This window comes from Engraulis encrasicolus, chromosome 21, assembly GCF_034702125.1.
Source record: "Engraulis encrasicolus isolate BLACKSEA-1 chromosome 21, IST_EnEncr_1.0, whole genome shotgun sequence".
Classification (NCBI taxonomy): Eukaryota; Metazoa; Chordata; class Actinopteri; order Clupeiformes; family Engraulidae; genus Engraulis; species Engraulis encrasicolus.
In genome coordinates, this window is record NC_085877.1 from 12,258,027 (window position 1) to 12,275,358 (window position 17,332).

A 17,332-nucleotide genomic window follows, 5' to 3' on the forward strand; every position below is an offset into this window, starting at 1 on the left:
CGATTTGGCCTAAACCTGTTCTCTGCGTTAGAATGCCAGCGCAGTTACAACTCCAAATGAATTCAGTTTGCAAAAAAAGAAAAAAATCAAGCGCGACGACCGCGAGGTTGGCCATATCAAGCGCAACAACCGCGAGGTGTATTACCGTCTGACATGAGTCGCAAATGCGCGATCATAACACAAACATTAAGCGAGAGTACGGTAGATATTGACAGTTTCAGTTTGACAATCTTCAAAATGTAGGCCTATATCACACGGAATGTTTCGCAATTATGGCACAGGCAAGATTTCTGGAACAGGACTGTTGTTTGTGTTACATGCAATGCGTGAGGAAATGTAGGCTATGTCGGGCTGGTAGCCGACAAAATAATGTCTGCTTCACCTCAAACAAGAACGTCTCTCTAGTCTACCACTTATGAAAAACCACTAGAACAACACCTACCACGGCAGAGAGATTAATGTTCACAGCATGCAAACACTGTTCATATTTAGTAGGTCTGCTGGGCAACAGGTGGAGAGGCGAAGCGACTGGGGGGCAGTCTGAAAGCGTCTGTCAATCGAACGCTATGGTGAATAGATTAACGTGCGATATTTTCTTTGTCGCGCGATGAGTCTCACATTATCGCAGCACGTTAACGTCGATAACGGCCCACCACTAATTGATACAAATACCCAATTCTAATTGATTGATTAATTGATTTATTTATTGACTGAATGATTGATAACTGATAATATGTATAATTATTGTACATGGCAGTCTGTAAAGAACATTAAAAAATATATAATAGGTGTACATGTGACGGAGGTCATCTTGCACCGGTTCACCCCCCTCGGGGATCGAACCTGCATCCTCGTCAACTACAACGGTTCGGCAATGGGAGACACAGTACGATACCGCTGGGCCAAGAGACTAGTCTCTTGGCCCAACGGCACGAGACTGTATGAGGCTATCGGAGGGAGGTTTACCAACGTTCCACGCCAACTCTGTGCTAGTTAGCCTCCGTTACACTCTCCCCCTTAAACCTCACTCCCATCCGGGTCACGGCACCACTGTGACGGAGGTCATCTTGCACCGGTTCACCCCCCTCGGGGATCGAACCTGCATCCTCGTCAACTACAACGGTTCGGCAATGGGAGACACAGTACGATACCGCTGGGCCAAGAGACTAGTCTCTCGGCCCAACGGCACGAGACTGTATGAGGTTATCGGAGGGAGGTTTACCAACGTTCCACGCCAACTCTGTGCTAGTTAGCCTCCGTTACATACAGAACTGTTTTATGAGCTTTCACTCTGAGTACATGCAGAGGATACTTTTTGGTGAACTCTACAGAATATCCAATCACTGGGTGTGACTAATAAAGGGTATCCAATCACTGGGCGTGACTTATTAGGCTGATGCACTTGGAAGGATACTGGCTAGGCTTTGAGAAAGACCCACTGACTGGAACTAACCAGGAAGTAGAATTGCGTAGAAGGCGCAGTACCGCGAGAAAGTCCACTAGGTGGCGGTATTCAGCATAGGATTTACGTGGGAGAAACTAAACTCTGGCATGGAATTAAATGGAAGGCAGAACACTCCCCGCTTGGCGTATAACGAATATGCCACTATAAACTTTTACTTAAACAAAAAACTTAGGATTCAAAAGGATATGGTCTTCTAGCTTTCATCAGAAAGCAGAACGACGATCTCTGAGATGGGTCTCAGAAGGACTTTAACAGTTCCGTCTCTCACGATCTTTACTTCCACCTTCCGGATCCTCTTGTCCCGGCTCAGCAGCGTGTCGACGATCACTCCCACAGGCCATTCGTTCCTGTGGGCTTGACTGTCCTTGAGCAAGACGATGTCGCCGGTCTTGACGCTTGGCCTTTCGTCGGTCCACTTTCGGCGGCCCTGCAGCGTAGATAAGTAGTCTCTCCTCCATCTCTTCCAGAAGGTGTTTGTGAGGCACTGGACGTGTTTCCACTGCTTCCCATGCGACTCAGCCATCTGGAAGTTTCCAGAGGGCGCGGAGACGGTGCTCATCTTCTGGGTCAGGAGCATTGCCGGGGTAAGGACGGTGGGCTCGTCGGGGTCGGAGGACACAGGCACCAGGGGTCTCGCATTCATTATGGCCATGACTTCGGCCATAAGGGTGCTCAACACCTCGTGTATCAGGAGTGTGTGTCCGGTCTGGAGCAGCATGGCATCCAGGATGCAATTGGCGACGCCGATGAGTCTTTCCAAGCCCCCCCCCATATGTGAAGAATGGGGCGGGTTGAAGACCCAGGAGCACCCCCTGCTATGGAGGTAAGTTTTAACTGGTGAGTCTTCCGTGTCGATGCCCAGCTCTTTACAGGCAAGGACGAAGTTAGTCCCTCTGTTGGAGCGGAGAAGCTTGGCCGGGCCCCGAATGGCAAAGAATCTTCTCAGGGCATTGATGAAGCTGTCGGTGGTCATGGACTCTATGAGCTCGAAGTGGACAGCCCTGGTGGACAGGCATGTGAATATCACTGCCCAGCGCTTACTGTCAGCGCTTCCTCCTCTTGTCCTCCGAGTCATAATGGCCCATGGCCTGAAGACATCAAGGCCTACGTGGGTGAAGGGAGGCTCTGGAGTGAGCCTGCCGGGAGGCAGGTCGGCCATCTTCTGTTCTTGCAGGCGCCCGCGTAGCTTGCGGCAGATCACGCACTTGTAGATGACAGAAGACACCAGGCGCTTACCCCCGACGATCCAGTATCCAGCTGCTCTCACGGCACCCTCCGTTATGTGATGCCCCTGGTGCACTACTTGTTCGTGGTAGTACCTCACCAGCAGTGTGGCGATGTGGTGAGTGTGTGGGATAATCAGAGGATGCTTCACTTCCGTTGGCAGGTTCGGGGCGGAGGAGATGCGACCTCCGACCCAGAGCAGGTCACTTTCTTCGGCCACTAGATTGAGTTTCTTGAGGGGACTCTGCTTCGGAAGCGCTTTGCCCTCTCTGAGGCATTCGAGTTCAGTGTGGTAGGCATCGTGCTGGACAGCACGAATGATGACTCTCTGCGTGGGACAGCTTGCTTGTGGTGAGTGCGTCCTTGAAAGAGCCCCACCTGTTATGCGATGAGTTGGGTGGACTGCCTCTGAAGGATGCGGCAACATGGATAAGCCTGGCTTTAGCTTTGCAGAGGTTCTTCCAGTTGGAGAATCTTTCGAAGCGCTGAGAGCCCAGAGGAGCATCCAGGGCTCTGGTAGACAAAACTGCAACCTCAGGCCGGATCTCTGCGTCTGCTTCGGGTTCGATGAGGGTGAAGACGTTGGGTTCTGGCGCCTCCTCGGCGGTCGTGAGGAAGCTGGGACCGGAGAACCAACTGCTTTGCTATAGCTCTGCTGCCGGCATGAACCTTGTAGCGTGGTCCGCAGGATTCAGGTCCGTGGGGGTGTAGGACCACTGGTCTGGATGGGTAGATTGCCTGATGCGGGTCACCCGGTTGGCCACGTAGACGTAGAATCTTCTTGATGAGCTATGGATGTAGCCAAGCACGATTCTACTGTCCGTGAAGAACCTGACAGCATCCACATCGATGTCCATCTCGTCTCTGATCAGCTCGTACATCTGGACAGCAAGCACAGCGGCACAGAGCTCGAGGCGGGGGATGGTGTGAGCAGGACGGGGGGCCAGCCTGGACTTTCCCATGATGAAGCCCAAATGTGGTTTTCCGTCAGCGGTGACTGCCCTCAGGTAAGCGACGGCGCCTATGGCTACCGTGAAGGCGTCGGAGAAGATGCAGAGTTCTTGCCTCCGAGTAGAAGTCAGTAGTGTGGGGATGTAGCACCTCTTTATGTGCAGGTCTTCCAGAGCTTTTAGTGAGTCTTTTTCTCCGGGTCGAGTGGAGTGTCCCACCCCTGCTCTGTTGACAGTTCTCTCACTAATGCTTTTCCTTGCATTACGATAGGAGCGACGAACCCCAGGGGATCGTATAGGCTGTTGACCGTGGACAGGATACCTCTTCGTGTGTACGGCTTTTCTTCCCGGGACACTAAGAAGGTAAAGCTGTCCGTTTCCAGGTTCCAGGATAGGCCCAGGCTTCGCTGGAGGGGCAGAGGATCGACACCAAGTTCCAGGTCCTTCAGGTCCTTGGAATGGTCTTGTTCAGGTAAGGCTTCCATCACCTGTTCGCTGTTTGATGCTATTTTATGTAACCGTAGGTTCGACTCTGCGATCATTTCTTTGGTTCTTGTGATGAGGTCTATCGCTTGTTCGGGTGTAGCAACAGAGGTCAGCCCGTCATCGACATAGAAATGGCGCTCGGCATAGAACTGTCTTGCGTCGGAGCCGTATTCACCTTCGCCTCTCTCGGCGGCTCGCCTCATGCAGTAGATGGCGATGACTGCTACTACTCAGGCAAAGAGCAGGTACAATCTGAGCTCAGTGTTTGGTTTGCTCACATATTCATATACACTGATTGTAACTAGCACATAGTACACACTGCACATTCACAAGGACCACAATGTAAACAAGCTCCCAAAGCTTTTTTGTGTTATCCTTTTGACGTATACAATAGCCTACATAATTATTGACTTGTTTATTTGTATACCTTTTTAATGCTTTGCTGGTGGAGAACGTGCCCTCACGTGAGCATGAAGACCCAGTCCTCACCACCTCACACCGAACACAGCCAAACGCAGAGTCCAGGAATCCAGCAATAAGAAATAAGATTAAGTGGCCAAAGTCAAGTGAAGCAGAGGCATGGCTAGCACTGGATGCAGACCTGATCAAGACCCTAGAGGGATCAGTGCATGGAGGGGCGGAGACTAAGCTTAATCTGATTGGGGACGTTATATATCAGACGTGCAAGGACAGGTTCGGCGAGGCTGTCCCCAGACAGAGGACCACCCTAAGAGAGAAGGGGAGGAGAGAGAAGGAAATCCTCCAACTCGTGCAAAAGCGGCGGCAACTCCGCAAGAACTGGAGAAAGGCAACCCAAGCGGAGAAAGAGGGGCTCAAAGCCTTGTGGGAGGAGGTCAGGAAAAGACTAGCTCGACTTCACAGAGCCAAACGTATTCGGAAGCGCAACAGGCGGAAGGAAAAAGAGCGAGCCAGTTTCTTCAAGGATCCCTTCAAGCATGCCAGACAGCTGTTGGAAGAGAAGAAGACTGGCAAGCTTGAAACCACCAGCGAGCAGTTGGAGCAGCACGTCAGGGAGCAGTACAGCGATCCGCAAAGGAGTGTCCCCCTTGGAGCACCAGGATATGTACCCCAGCCGGCACAGCCAACAGCTGAGTTTAACATCATGCCTCCCAAGCTCAGCGAGAGAAGGCGAGGTCCTCTTCTGCACCAGGCCCAAATGGAGTCCCCTACAAGCTCTATAAGAACTGCCCCAAGGTAATAGAGCTGCTAAGGTACTTAATGAGAACTACCTGGAAGAAGAAAATCATTCCATCTGAGTGGCAAAGAGCGGTAGCAGTCTTCATCCCCAAGGAAATGAACTCCAAGGACATCAGCCAGTTCCGTAGCATCACCCTATTGAACGTGGAAGGGAAAATCTTCTTCTCAGTTCTAGTCAGAAGAATGACCCAATACCTGCTTGAGAATGGCTATATTGATACCAACTGTCAGAAAGCAAGGGTGCCAGGATTCCCTGGATGCGTAGAGCATTCCACAATGATCTGGGACCAGATTCAGAAGGCAAAGAGGGAGAAGACTGACCTGCACGTCATCTGACTTGACCTTGCCAAGGCATATGGATCATTCCCGCACCAACTAATCAACTACGCCATGGACTTCTTTCACATGCCCACCTGTGTCAAGACCCTGGTAGCAGAGTATTTCAACAACCTGCAGATGTGCTTCTCCATACAAGACTTCACTACTGGGTGGCAACGGCTTGAAGTCGGAATCGCAATGGGATGTGCGTTTTCTCTAATACTATTTGTAGCAGCATTTGAGATCATTCTCATCGGTGCAAGACAAATGGTCGGACGGATCAAACTGCCAAATGGTCAGAGGCTCCCCCCACTAAGGAGCTACATGGACGACGTCACCTCCCTCCTTCAGACAGCAGCATGTACAGCAAGACTGCTGAAGAGGATGGACGAGCTGATGTCATGGGCCCGAATGAAGATCAAGCCCTCTAAGTCTTGCAGCCTGTCACTTAGGAAAGGAGTCAGGAACGACTGCACCACCTTTCTTGTCGGAGGGGAAAAGATACCACTTCTTGCCGAGCAACCCATCAGAAGCCTGGGGAGGCAGTACACCGCGGAACTATCTGATAAACAGATGGGGAAGACCTTCATGAAACAGCTATGTTACGGCCTGGTAAGGATCGACCAAAGCCAACTCTCTGGGAAGTACAAGGTTTGGTGCTACCAGTTTATACTCTACCAGAGGGTAATGTGGCCCCTGAAAATGAGCGAGATCCCCTCATCAACCGTGACTAAGATGGATGGGAAAGCCAACTCATTCATACGAAAGTGGTTGGGGTTGCCACGTTCCCTATCTGAAGCTGGCCTCTTCGGAAGAAATATGCTGCAACTACCACTGAAGTCACTACAGTTGGGCTACATGCAAGAGAAGGCCAGGTTGGTCCTTGAGCTTCGGGAGTCCACAGACGAGTCAGTCAGGAAGGCTAACGCCAGGGTCCTGACTGGCCGCAAGTGGAACGCCCAGACCGAGGTCGACCAAGCTGTAAGCCGGCTGCAGCACAAGGAAATCATGGGCAGAGTGCAGGTAGGTAGAGCAGGCCTAGGATGGGGAGATGGACCAAGATTCTGGTCCAAGGCCCACCGCAAGGAAAGGAAAGAGATGGTGGTGGCGAAGGTGACGAGGATGGAGGAAGACCGCTACAAGATCAAGGCTGTGTCTCAGGGACGGCAGGGAAGCTGGACAACCTGGGAGGGAATCTCAAACAGGAACATCAGTTGGTCAGACGTGTGGAATATCCCACAGGCAAGACTCAGCTTCTTTATACGCTCAACCTATGACACGCTCCCCTGTCCTCGGAACCTCCACCAGTGGTTTGGAAATGAGGAGTGTTGCACACTCTGCAATGCTCCCAATGCAAGCCTCCAGCATATCTTGTCAGGCTGCAAAATCGCGCTATCACAAGGCCACTACAGATGGCGCCACGACCAAGTTCTGAGAAAGCTAACCGAAGTACAGGAGGAGTGCAGACAGGATAGCAGAATACCATCGCTGACAGAGGACCCCACCACCTTTGTCGCGGAAGGAGGGATCAGAAGCATCAGGCAAAGAGAAACATCAAGGCCCTTCAGTCCCGGCCAGGATTGGAGCATGAAGGTCGACTTGGACAGGAAGCTTCTGTTTCCCACAGAGATTACCACCACATCTCTCCGCCCAGACATAGTGGCGTGGTCCACAAAGGCAAGAGCGGTGGCCCTCATTCAGCTCACCGTGCCAATGGAGAAAGGGATCGAGGTTGCCTTCGAGCGGAAAAAGGCCAACTACTCTGATCTGGCTGCTGAGTGCCGAGATGCGGGTTGGAAGACTACCATCTACCCAGTGGAGGTTGGATGCAGAGGCTTTATGGGGTTGTCGACTATACGCCTCCTAAAGGACGTGGGAGTCACCGGAAGAAGGCTTAAAGGATAGCTCCGGCGTAAAATGAAAGTTTCACCATCGATTTCCCATGCCCCAAAATGTATCTAATGATGAGCCATTCCGAGAAATGCCGCGCCGTTATGGAGTTAGCTTATTTTAAGCTTTTTGGCGAATAACGCAGCCAATGCATCACAGCGGGGCCAATTTGTAAATATTATTTTCTGATGTTTCCCCGCTTTAAACAACCTCAAAAACGCTACACACTTCATCACAAAGGTCTCGTCAATCAAACCGAGGCACAGAGAAGATCATCGAACCACAGTCTTTCACCGACCAGTGTTTTAAGAGGTGTATTACTGTTGCAACTCTCTAGTCTGACCCGGATGCAGGCTACTCCATCAGGTGGCTAAGTAAACATGGTCCGCGTGTGTTCTTATCCCGGCTGCGGCCGTAAAATGAAAAGCTGGAACCCAGACAGTTTTCACCGACTGTCACTGTCTAAACAAGCCATATTACGGGAATGGCTAATAGCATCAGAAGTGGACGAAACTGACATAAAAACCCTGAGGGATCGCGACTACCGTGTGTGCAGGCAGCTGATTTGAAGAGTTGTATGGAGAGTACAGGTAGACTACTCTACAAAGTAATTGCAACACGGTATGATATAACATGGATTCAACTTTGTAATATCATACCACTGGTGGTGTACTTACATCTGTAAGAGCACTTCTAGTAGGACTTTATAAAATTCCTCCGTAGCCCTCCTCCGTTGCGTAATGGTCCGCCATCTGACCTCGTGTGCCCTCGTCAATTAGACAGATTTTACTACACTGAAACTACTCTAGCATGCTTGACATCAACATCCTCGAATGCCTCAGGTCGCTCACAATTTCACTTGGCATCCCGCGCTAGTTTGTTTTGAAAGTTTATTTATCTCCTGTAGTGGGCTACATTTACTGCACCACTGTCTGTATGCCTTCCCAAAACAGAGTGCTTGCTGGCAAAGACGCGCGGTGTTGCGACCAGTTTCACAGATAGTCAAGATTCATGAGCCAGACAAATTTATACATGTTTCTCTCTCTTCAAACATACCTCCAAAGCCATTTTGACACAGCCGGAGCTATCCTTTAAGAAGGCAACAAAGGAACTGGCAGAGGAGGCAGAGAAAGGGAGCTTTTGGCTCTCACTGCGGAGGAAGGGCAGAAACTGGGGGAAGAACACCTAACCCCCAGACAGCAGGGAACAGCAAGCCTATCTCCCAACCGCCTTGCGCATTCGGCACTTCACTCAACACTGTTGCCGCCCCAGCAACCAACGCACCCGAGCACAGCTGCTTGGAAGGGGTTAAAGCCAGCAGCCAACGAACATCAAACAGCTCAACTGCCTCACAAACAACTTGTCAGTAAGCATTCATCGCATTGTGCACCTTTCACTCAGCACTGTTGCCGCCCCAGCAACCAACGCACCCGAGCACAGCTGCTAGGAAGGGGTTAAAGCCAGCAGCCAACGCCAAACAGCTCAACTGCCTTATTTTTCCTGTTTTTTTTTAATGCTTATCAAATGTATGGAACGTATGTATTCTTGGTGTGAGCTGTACGCCAAGAGCATATGGGCAGTGAGACTGGCCACTCACTGTCGGCCCACCGGCTGGAGTTGGCGGTGTTGTGGTTCAGGGCCGAAACATCGCAGAGAAGGCTGGACACCACCTGACGACATCTGCTTCTGGCGTAAGGCTACAGCTACCTGCGAAGGTGGTTGAGGAAGGCACCTCCTGTGCATGCATTATGAATGTGTATTCCCTATGTTTGTCTAGTAATTGATACAATAAAGATGTTTGTGTCACAAGTCTTATTTTCTCTCGCTGACCCATGGGCACCGGAGGAGGTGCGATAGGCAGCAATGCTCAGCAGGTATTAACAGCTACCTGTACAATCCTGGTTAGAGGTGTGTTCAAGGCAGTGACGTGGTTTAAGCAGAGACGTTCTATTGGGACAAAGAAAATGTTTGGTTTAAACTTTGGCTCAGCCTTTTCTGCCCTCGACCAGCAGCAAACCAGGGGTGCGTTTCCGCAATGTTAGCTTTGAACTACAGACGTACTTTGTAGTTATCTACTTACTTCAAGGCGAAATCCGTGCATTTCTCGAAACCTTACTATTCCCACAGTAAGCCAAAAGTAGTGCGGCTACTTTCCTGAGTCCACACCGCTACTTACTTTCTTGGCATTGCAGTGCGTGACCAAAGAAGCAACAAGAGATAAGCATGATTGCTGAGTCATGATTCAGCTGTTTCCTCCTAAATTCAGTGCGTGAAGTAGAAAGCAATAGTGTACAACCACCACCAGCACATTTGATTGGATGTCACGACACCGTGACTCCGCTGTTTCCTCCACAACACACCTTGTAATTTCTTTGTGAAAAAACACGGCCGTGGCATTACAATCTGACACCGTCCGCACCAATAATGCAGTATTATCTGCATGCCGATTGGATTTCGTTTCATTCCGAGGTGTAATTTGTAAAATATGTGGACAATAAAGTTGTGGTTACTCCCAGAAAATCGTGTGTTAAAGTGTCATATGCCTAAAAAGGATTTCATTCCATAGCCTAGTGGTATTCACGCTTGCATTCCAATGGGAAAACAGAAGCCACACCGGTTCGAATCCACATGGTTGCAATGCCACAATTTTGGAAATATGTGGCAGAAATAGATAATTTATGTTGTGCATTACCAACACACACGTGCCAAGGGAAAATGTGTTACACTGTAGGGTCCAAAACACGATTTCACGAGTTGTTGTCAACATGCTCCACACTGGTTTCGAACCCCCGTGGCTCGTGTCTTCCCATTGATAGGCAAGCGTAAATACCCCTAGGCTATGAAATGAAATTCGCGCCAAATTTTTTTAAGTACTTCACACCTAAGCCAGCGCATTTCCGGAAGTAACCGATACTTTCTTATCTAAATATTTCACAAATTACACATCGAAATGAGACGCAATTCAATCGGTATACAGCTAAAAGTATATTATTAGTGTGGGATTCATCAGATTCCAAGGATATGACGATTTTTTTTCACGAACAAATGACATGACGTGAATTTGTGTTCTGAACACTCTCGCAGCTGTATCATCACTTTGTGTGCATTTCGATTGATTTTCATCGCTTTTGCACCACAGGATTAAAATATATTGACACATTTGTGGTCAAATATGTACTACAAGTTTAGCTAATGGGTGGAGTCACACTCTGAAGTAGACTAGCTGTGTGTTACTTGGGGTGGCTGAGGTGATGTCTGGACTCAATGGATCTACTCCAGCTGTACTTCAACTTCACTGTCGAGATACGGATAGGAGGCGCCTCACTTTCAAAGTCACCACTACTTCAGAGTGCACATTACTCCAAGCAGTATTTACTTTGTGTGCTAACATTCGAGACACAGGAGTTAGCAACTTTTATAGTATCTACTCTGCAAAGTTGCTAACCGACTAGCTACTTCCCCTTTGAGAAATCCACCCCAGGGGAGTTGGGTCAACCATGCCGATTGAGAATGTTTGTTGTTATGCTCTTGGTCAGACCAAGTCTCGAAGAGATTTGACAGTCATGATAATCAGGCTACTGAGCTATTGGTCTGGAACTTTAAGCTCAGTGGTATTGTTCTGTGCCTCCCATGCTCCCATGCCCAAACTGGACCGTGAACTGGAAGATTGCTGGTTGAAGCCTAGTGTGATGGAGTGACCTTCACTAGGGTTGTGAGTGTTTTCTGACTGTCACGCCAAGGATCCTGGCTCTTTGGTGTAGCGGTCAGAGCCCCAGTTTACTACCCCAGAAGGTCAGAGTTTGAGTACCGGCTGGGCAACTCTACTCCCCTTCGCTACAAATGGTGTCAGAAGTGGGATGGCTACTGCGAGGCCATCGGAAGCATACCCATTGTGTGAGAGCCGTAATTCCATGTGAGGGATCCCCAGGATGAGGAACCCCAGTGATGGGTGAAGCATTGATGATGGGGCACACTGGATGGGAGAAGCATGATGTGCAGTTGCGTGAGGGACACCATAAGTGTGTGAAGCGCACGGGTGTGCTTCCCGAAGGGGAAGGCAGTGTGATGGAGTGACCATCACTAGGGTTGTGGGTGTGTTCTGACTGTCATGCCAAGGAGCCTGGCTCTTTGGTGTAGCGGTCAGAACCCCAGTTTAGTACCCCAGGACGTCCGGGTTCAAGTACCGCTGGGCAACTCTACTCCCCTTCGCAACACCCAAAGTAGCGAAGCAGCATAAGAGGACCTCAATTCCACAAACACACCGAACTCGATAACGTAATTGACTTTGTGGATGAGCTGGCAACAAAAGTGATTTGGGTGACAAGAGGCGATTTGAGTGACATGAGTGACAGTTTGTAGTTGAACTTATGTGAGTTAAGACATGAACAGCCGCAGCAGCCAATGAGAATGTCGCAATGCTTGCATTCTGCTTGTAACCATCCTACTTTGCCTCTTTTGTTTCAGGTTATTGTATTCTAAGCAACAGGTTCTGAGCTTTGTGTAGCTTTTGGTGTGCTCATAATGTAACGGAGGCCAACTAGCAGAGCGTCATACAGTATTGGTACCGCTGAGCTTTCGGACTGGGCCTTTAGCTCAGCGGTATTGTACTGTGCCTTCCATACCCAAACCGATGTGTTGACTAGGAGATGGTGATTTCGAGACCCAAGGGGGACTAACTGCGCAGGAACACATCAGTTACACTGGTGCCATGACCCAGATGGGAGTGAGCTTTAGGAGGGTGAGTGTAACGGAGGTCAACTAGCAGAGTGTGGTGTGGAACGTTAGAAAACCTCCATCCTGAAGCCTCATACAGTAACGCTGAGCTTTCGGACTAGTCCTTTAGCTCAGCGGTATCGTACTGTGCCTCCCATACCCGAACCAATTTGTTGACTAGAGCTATTTTTACACTACAGTTCTGCGTTCGGTTCTGGCGTCATAGATATTCATGAAAGTTGTTGGGGGGTGACGGTACTGTTTTGGTACGCGTTTACATACTGTAGCAGAACTCTGAACCCATGTAGGCAGCTGCGTTAATACAGCGGTCATGGTCAAGCTTTCACACCATGCACAACATAACACAAGCGAAAGAGTCCTCATCAAAACGACAACAGTTACTCATTACTTACTTGCAAGTCTTCTTGTGAATTGTAGGCATTGGATATTGAGGTTGGACTGTAGATTTTAGCCGTAGTAACTGCCTTCCCTCTGAATAGCCAGACACCTCGTCGTCCAAAAACTACTTTCAGGAAAATGTTTAGCATAATTTCACAGCGTGCACACTCTTCCTCTCTCTAAGTGAAATCTAATGCATATCACGCTCATTGCCTGCATGTTGCATTCGCAATATTAACATTGGTCGCACTGATTTTTTCCCCTTTTGTGGCAGCATGCATCTATCAAAGGGGAGCGAGCTATCCCTGTCTGAACTATATCTGATCCCTCACAATTTTCATGATCTGTTGCCATAGTTAGGCTATTAAAAGCATGTTTTAAGAAGGACGTGATCATCGAGGCTCATGAAGGAAGCAACCTGTAGTAGGCTAATAGAAACTCACACTGACACTGTATTGCTACATACAGTCACGATGAACAAATTAGCAAGCGAGATGCTCCGTAGCAGACCCCATGTATGAAAACCAATGTGCAATGAAACTGAATGAATTTCATTGTGAACTGATTAGTGTGTTATGAAGACTTTTTTTGCACGGTGCATGTTTATATTTCTCCCGCCTAAACGCCTTCTCACAAGGAGGCTTGGAGCTTCCGATGGATTAATGGAAATGATAGCTAGCAGGCACGTGCACTCCAATACAGCAGGGGAGGCACTGCCTCACCAGCCCCACATGAGAATGATGAGATGCAGTAAATGTGAATAATAGTAACAATAACAACTATTGTTTTCGAATATCTGCACCATAACGACCATTTGTGCAGTATTTAAACAGTTTCAATCATTTTCAATCATTTTCGTGGCCAAAATCGTAGTATTTGCCCATTTCATGTCAAATTGCTTGGAATACGCTGCATTTGGGGCAGCTCCGAGCTTGCCTCACCCCGGATTGCGCAATCCCTCATTAACAAGCTTGAGCGCATGCGCCATTTTGCTCGTTCTGTGTAGGCAACCTGGTAATATTGTATTAATCGTTTTTATACACTTAATAGAAGTATGTATGGTGTGCCCTCATTTTCCTGATAATTTTTTACTATTTTCTATGTGTGATTATCATTTTTTTACTCTGAATGCTTTGGCATAACGCCCACTGAAAGATACAGTGGCGCGGCTAGCAGCAGCCTGGCCGCAGCCTCGTTCTGGCGTTGAGAGTCTTGCTGGCCAGTTACGTCATAGCGAATCTGAAGTTCACAATACAGTCAGTCGGTGTCATTAGTGTTGGCTAGCTTGTTCACTTTGACTGCTACCATGGAAGTGGATTTCATAATGAAACTAAGAGCATTCTCAAAGTTGGATTTCCAAGGTAAAAAAGATGTGATAAAGAATGGAGGACCGACAGAGCTGAAGGGTTTGCTGCTGCAGGTGACCGGTCAGAAGATTAGAACGACCCGATCATTTCAAAGTGAGTGGTACAACAGAAAATATTTTTTGTTTCCCCTGTGTCTTGTTTGCAACCGGCGAGAATGTGTGGAAGACCATTAGCATGGGATTTTGTGACTTAACAATTTACCAAGGAGCCTAACGAAACACAAATCCTCGGCTACTCATATTCAATGCCAGATTGCTTTGGAGAAGTTTGGGGCGTCTCGAATAGATGTGGCTTGGATGAACAGCACCGGCTAAAGTATCGTTAGCATGCACAACTGCTTGTAGGGTAGACCGATTAAAGTTGAGTACAGGGTACCGTTGAGGTAAATCAAATATACCCGTGTGACAACAAGACTCTGATCTAATTCCAAAGTGTAGGCATAACATAAATGACAGTCCCAAAATATTTGGTGACCATATCGAAGCTTGTGTAATCTCTGTTTATGTTGACATTCGCTTCCTGCCACACCTTTGTCCCACATCGCTTGCCGTAGCCTCGTACAAGTAGATGTACATTTGCACGAGAATCCGGTGCGTATCACAAAAACTATCACACTGGTTTGTTCGCCGTGGTGCTCAGCGGTCTATGTGAGACTGTGTTTTGAATCCAGTGTGTGTGTGTGTGTGTGTGTGTGTGTGTGTGTGTGTGTGTGTGTGTGTGTGTGTGTGTGTGTGTTTTTCATTGAGCATCCGCCGTGATGCTCCTGTTTGTCCACTTTGGTGCTGTGTGGTTTATGTGAGACCACTGTTTGAATCCTGTGTGTGTGTGTGTGTGTGTGTGTGTGTGTGTGTGTGTGTGTGTGTGTGTGTGTGTGTGTGTGAGTTTGAGTGTGAGAGAGAGATCTAATAGCATTTTCTCTACGGAAATGTAGCATGTTTTAATATGTAGGCCTACCTTATGTTAAGAAAGCTATGACATATGAAACTTCTCGGTAGGCCTATTTGGCAAATTTTCTAAAATTTCCTTATACTTTAGCTGTAGAATTATTGTGAAAATCTGATATTGGAAAAGTCAGTGCCTCACCAGCCATAAACTTGACCGCACGTCACTGATAGCTAGGCCTATTATTAGGCTTTTTAAAAGACAGGCCGATAATGCTGTCAGCACAAAAAACTATGGTGATTGACAACTCATTCCTTGGCTTTACAGAGCATAATTGCTTGACCAATTTCCAATTGTCTATTCTACTGTAAAAACAGGTGGTACAAAAGCCATAGTGATTTTTAAAGTGCGTGCGCACTTCCGTACGCTCTGAACTACGTCTGAGACGATTCGAAAATCGCCCCTGTTAGAACTGAAGATGGGCGGGGTAAATGCAAAAAAAAAGTGAAGCCACGCCTCAGTGGGACGCAGTTCGGTTCGCACCGAGCTTATGTGAAGACTCCTTAGGAGGTGGCGAGTTCGAGACCCAAGGGAGACTGACTGCGCGGAAAAACCCTTCAGTTACAATAGTATAATACTTAAATCATCTAAATATCTTGATTTGCAAATATTAAGATCATCACATTTACCTTCAGCTTGTGTGGAGCATTCTGAGACGTTTCAAACAACATGTAAGCATACCAGTGCCCCGATTAGCTGATCTGGGAAAGAGCTGAATAAAATAATGTTGCATCTTTGGGCAGTGACATGTGAGGGGTAGTGTAAGCAATGCAACTGCACATTTAGATTGGCCGAAATAACGCAGTAGGCCTAATGCACTCACATGCATGTGGGTTGGTTGTCTAAGGTGGGCCCCTCAAGTGAGACAGTGTGTCCACTTCTTGTTCTCTGTATGCTGAAATGTCCAATATGGACAAGAGGCCCACTTCCTATTGCCACAGAAAAAAGCAAATAACAATATTATTATCCATTGTATTATTAATTATTATTATCTCTATCTTACTATAGTCTGAATAGTTATTACTAGTCCTTGTCATTGCATTCCTTTGTTATTACTTTGTTATTAACATGCATTATCATGCAAAAAGGTACGATATGAAAAGTCCTACTTTGCATAGGCCTACTGTCTGTGTTGCATTGGGATTTTGGGTTTAGGTTGGCCAAGTCTAGTAGGCCTACCTTGTCTACTTTGATTTCAGAAATTTCTCAAGGCCCTCATTTACCGTTTCGTCCATGCTGTGTGGCTTCAGAGTAGATGTTTTGGACCTCCTCTGGGCTCGTTGTAACTTGAGGCCAGTGGCCACTATTATTTTTAAAGCTGGAAACGCCAAACAGCTGCAAGGGGGGAAACGGCCCTCCAGACCACGAGGCATTTTGTTTTCAGATATTTCCCTCTGTTCACCGACATAAAACGACGCCCCAAAACCAGTCCGAGAACCTCAACTGTGCGCCGACCTCCTAGCAAAAGCGGATAGGGCCGAGGTAGCTTTAAGGCTCCCCTGAAGTTTGAGATGAACACACGAGAGTTCTCCACTTGGGTGGTCTCTCTACTTTGGTGAGCTGTTGCTAAGCAGCTAATAATAGTCGTGTTTGCTGAGTAATTTTTGCCCTTCTGGAACCAATCAGAACCAAGAAAGTCCGGCCATCTGACAGCCCTGGAGGCGGGCTTTCGATTCTTTTTTACCTTACCCCTCCTCCTCCGTCCCCGAATGGAGAGTGTTCTTTTTTCTCATCTATTGAATCCCAGAGATCGCCGTGTCCCGCGGCCTGAGGAAGAGCGCTCAGAATGCTACAACCACCGAGCCATCGACATTGCCATTGTATTGATGGAAAGCACCATCTCCGCTTTGTGTTTTGATATCAGAAGCTTTTTAGGAAAACTGTGAACGTGGGAATAGTTGGAGACCTCCGGATCGCGAAATGTTGGAATGGAAGGCGCAGACTCTGACTCGCCGTCCCAAACAGGAGTATGAAGTACTTTGTGGATCTGAGATCACCAAGAGAGAAACTTTGTTTCCTTTGGATATCCAAAAGCGCTTGCGGTACAATATACTAACGTGGTTAACGAACAGCAAAGCGCAAGTTCTGCAACATGGCCTCGGCTGTTAATGTATCCTCTGAGCAGGAAAACAGGGACCCCGATCGGCCGAGGTTAACACGGAGAAATAGGGGGATCTACCATACAACTGCATTGGATTTGGAATATTTGCAACGACCGAGTTACTGTGATGCAGCTTTTGCGTTGGAGCAAATATCCCAGGTGCTTTTCCTCTATACCTGTTCAAGTGCAGTCCTTAAGTTGCGGATAGGCAGAGAAATTGGCCAACCTTTACCAAGTCGCTAGGTAACGGGATAGCTAT

General features: G+C 48.1%; 2 protein-coding genes across 3 annotated transcripts in view; one reads left to right on the top strand and one right to left on the bottom strand.

The window, feature by feature from the left end:
• Positions 1-344: 344 nt before the first annotated feature.
• LOC134437546 (uncharacterized) lies at positions 345-3,313 on the bottom strand. Its single transcript, XM_063187030.1, has one exon. The coding sequence runs from the start codon at positions 3,192-3,194 to the stop codon at positions 1,659-1,661; it is 1,536 nt and encodes a 511-aa protein (XP_063043100.1). The 5' UTR covers positions 3,195-3,313; the 3' UTR covers positions 345-1,658.
• Positions 3,314-16,603: 13,290 nt separating this feature from the next.
• ptch1 (patched 1) overlaps positions 16,604-17,332 on the top strand; it is a 101,992-nt gene continuing 101,263 nt past the window's right edge. The window contains exon 1 of one of the 2 annotated variants that reach the window (XM_063186205.1): positions 16,604-17,232. In XM_063186205.1, coding sequence (XP_063042275.1) covers positions 17,065-17,232 — 168 coding nt within the window. In that variant the 5' untranslated portion in view covers positions 16,604-17,064. The remainder of the gene's footprint in view (positions 17,233-17,332) is intronic. The other variant, XM_063186204.1, reaches the window with a different exon arrangement.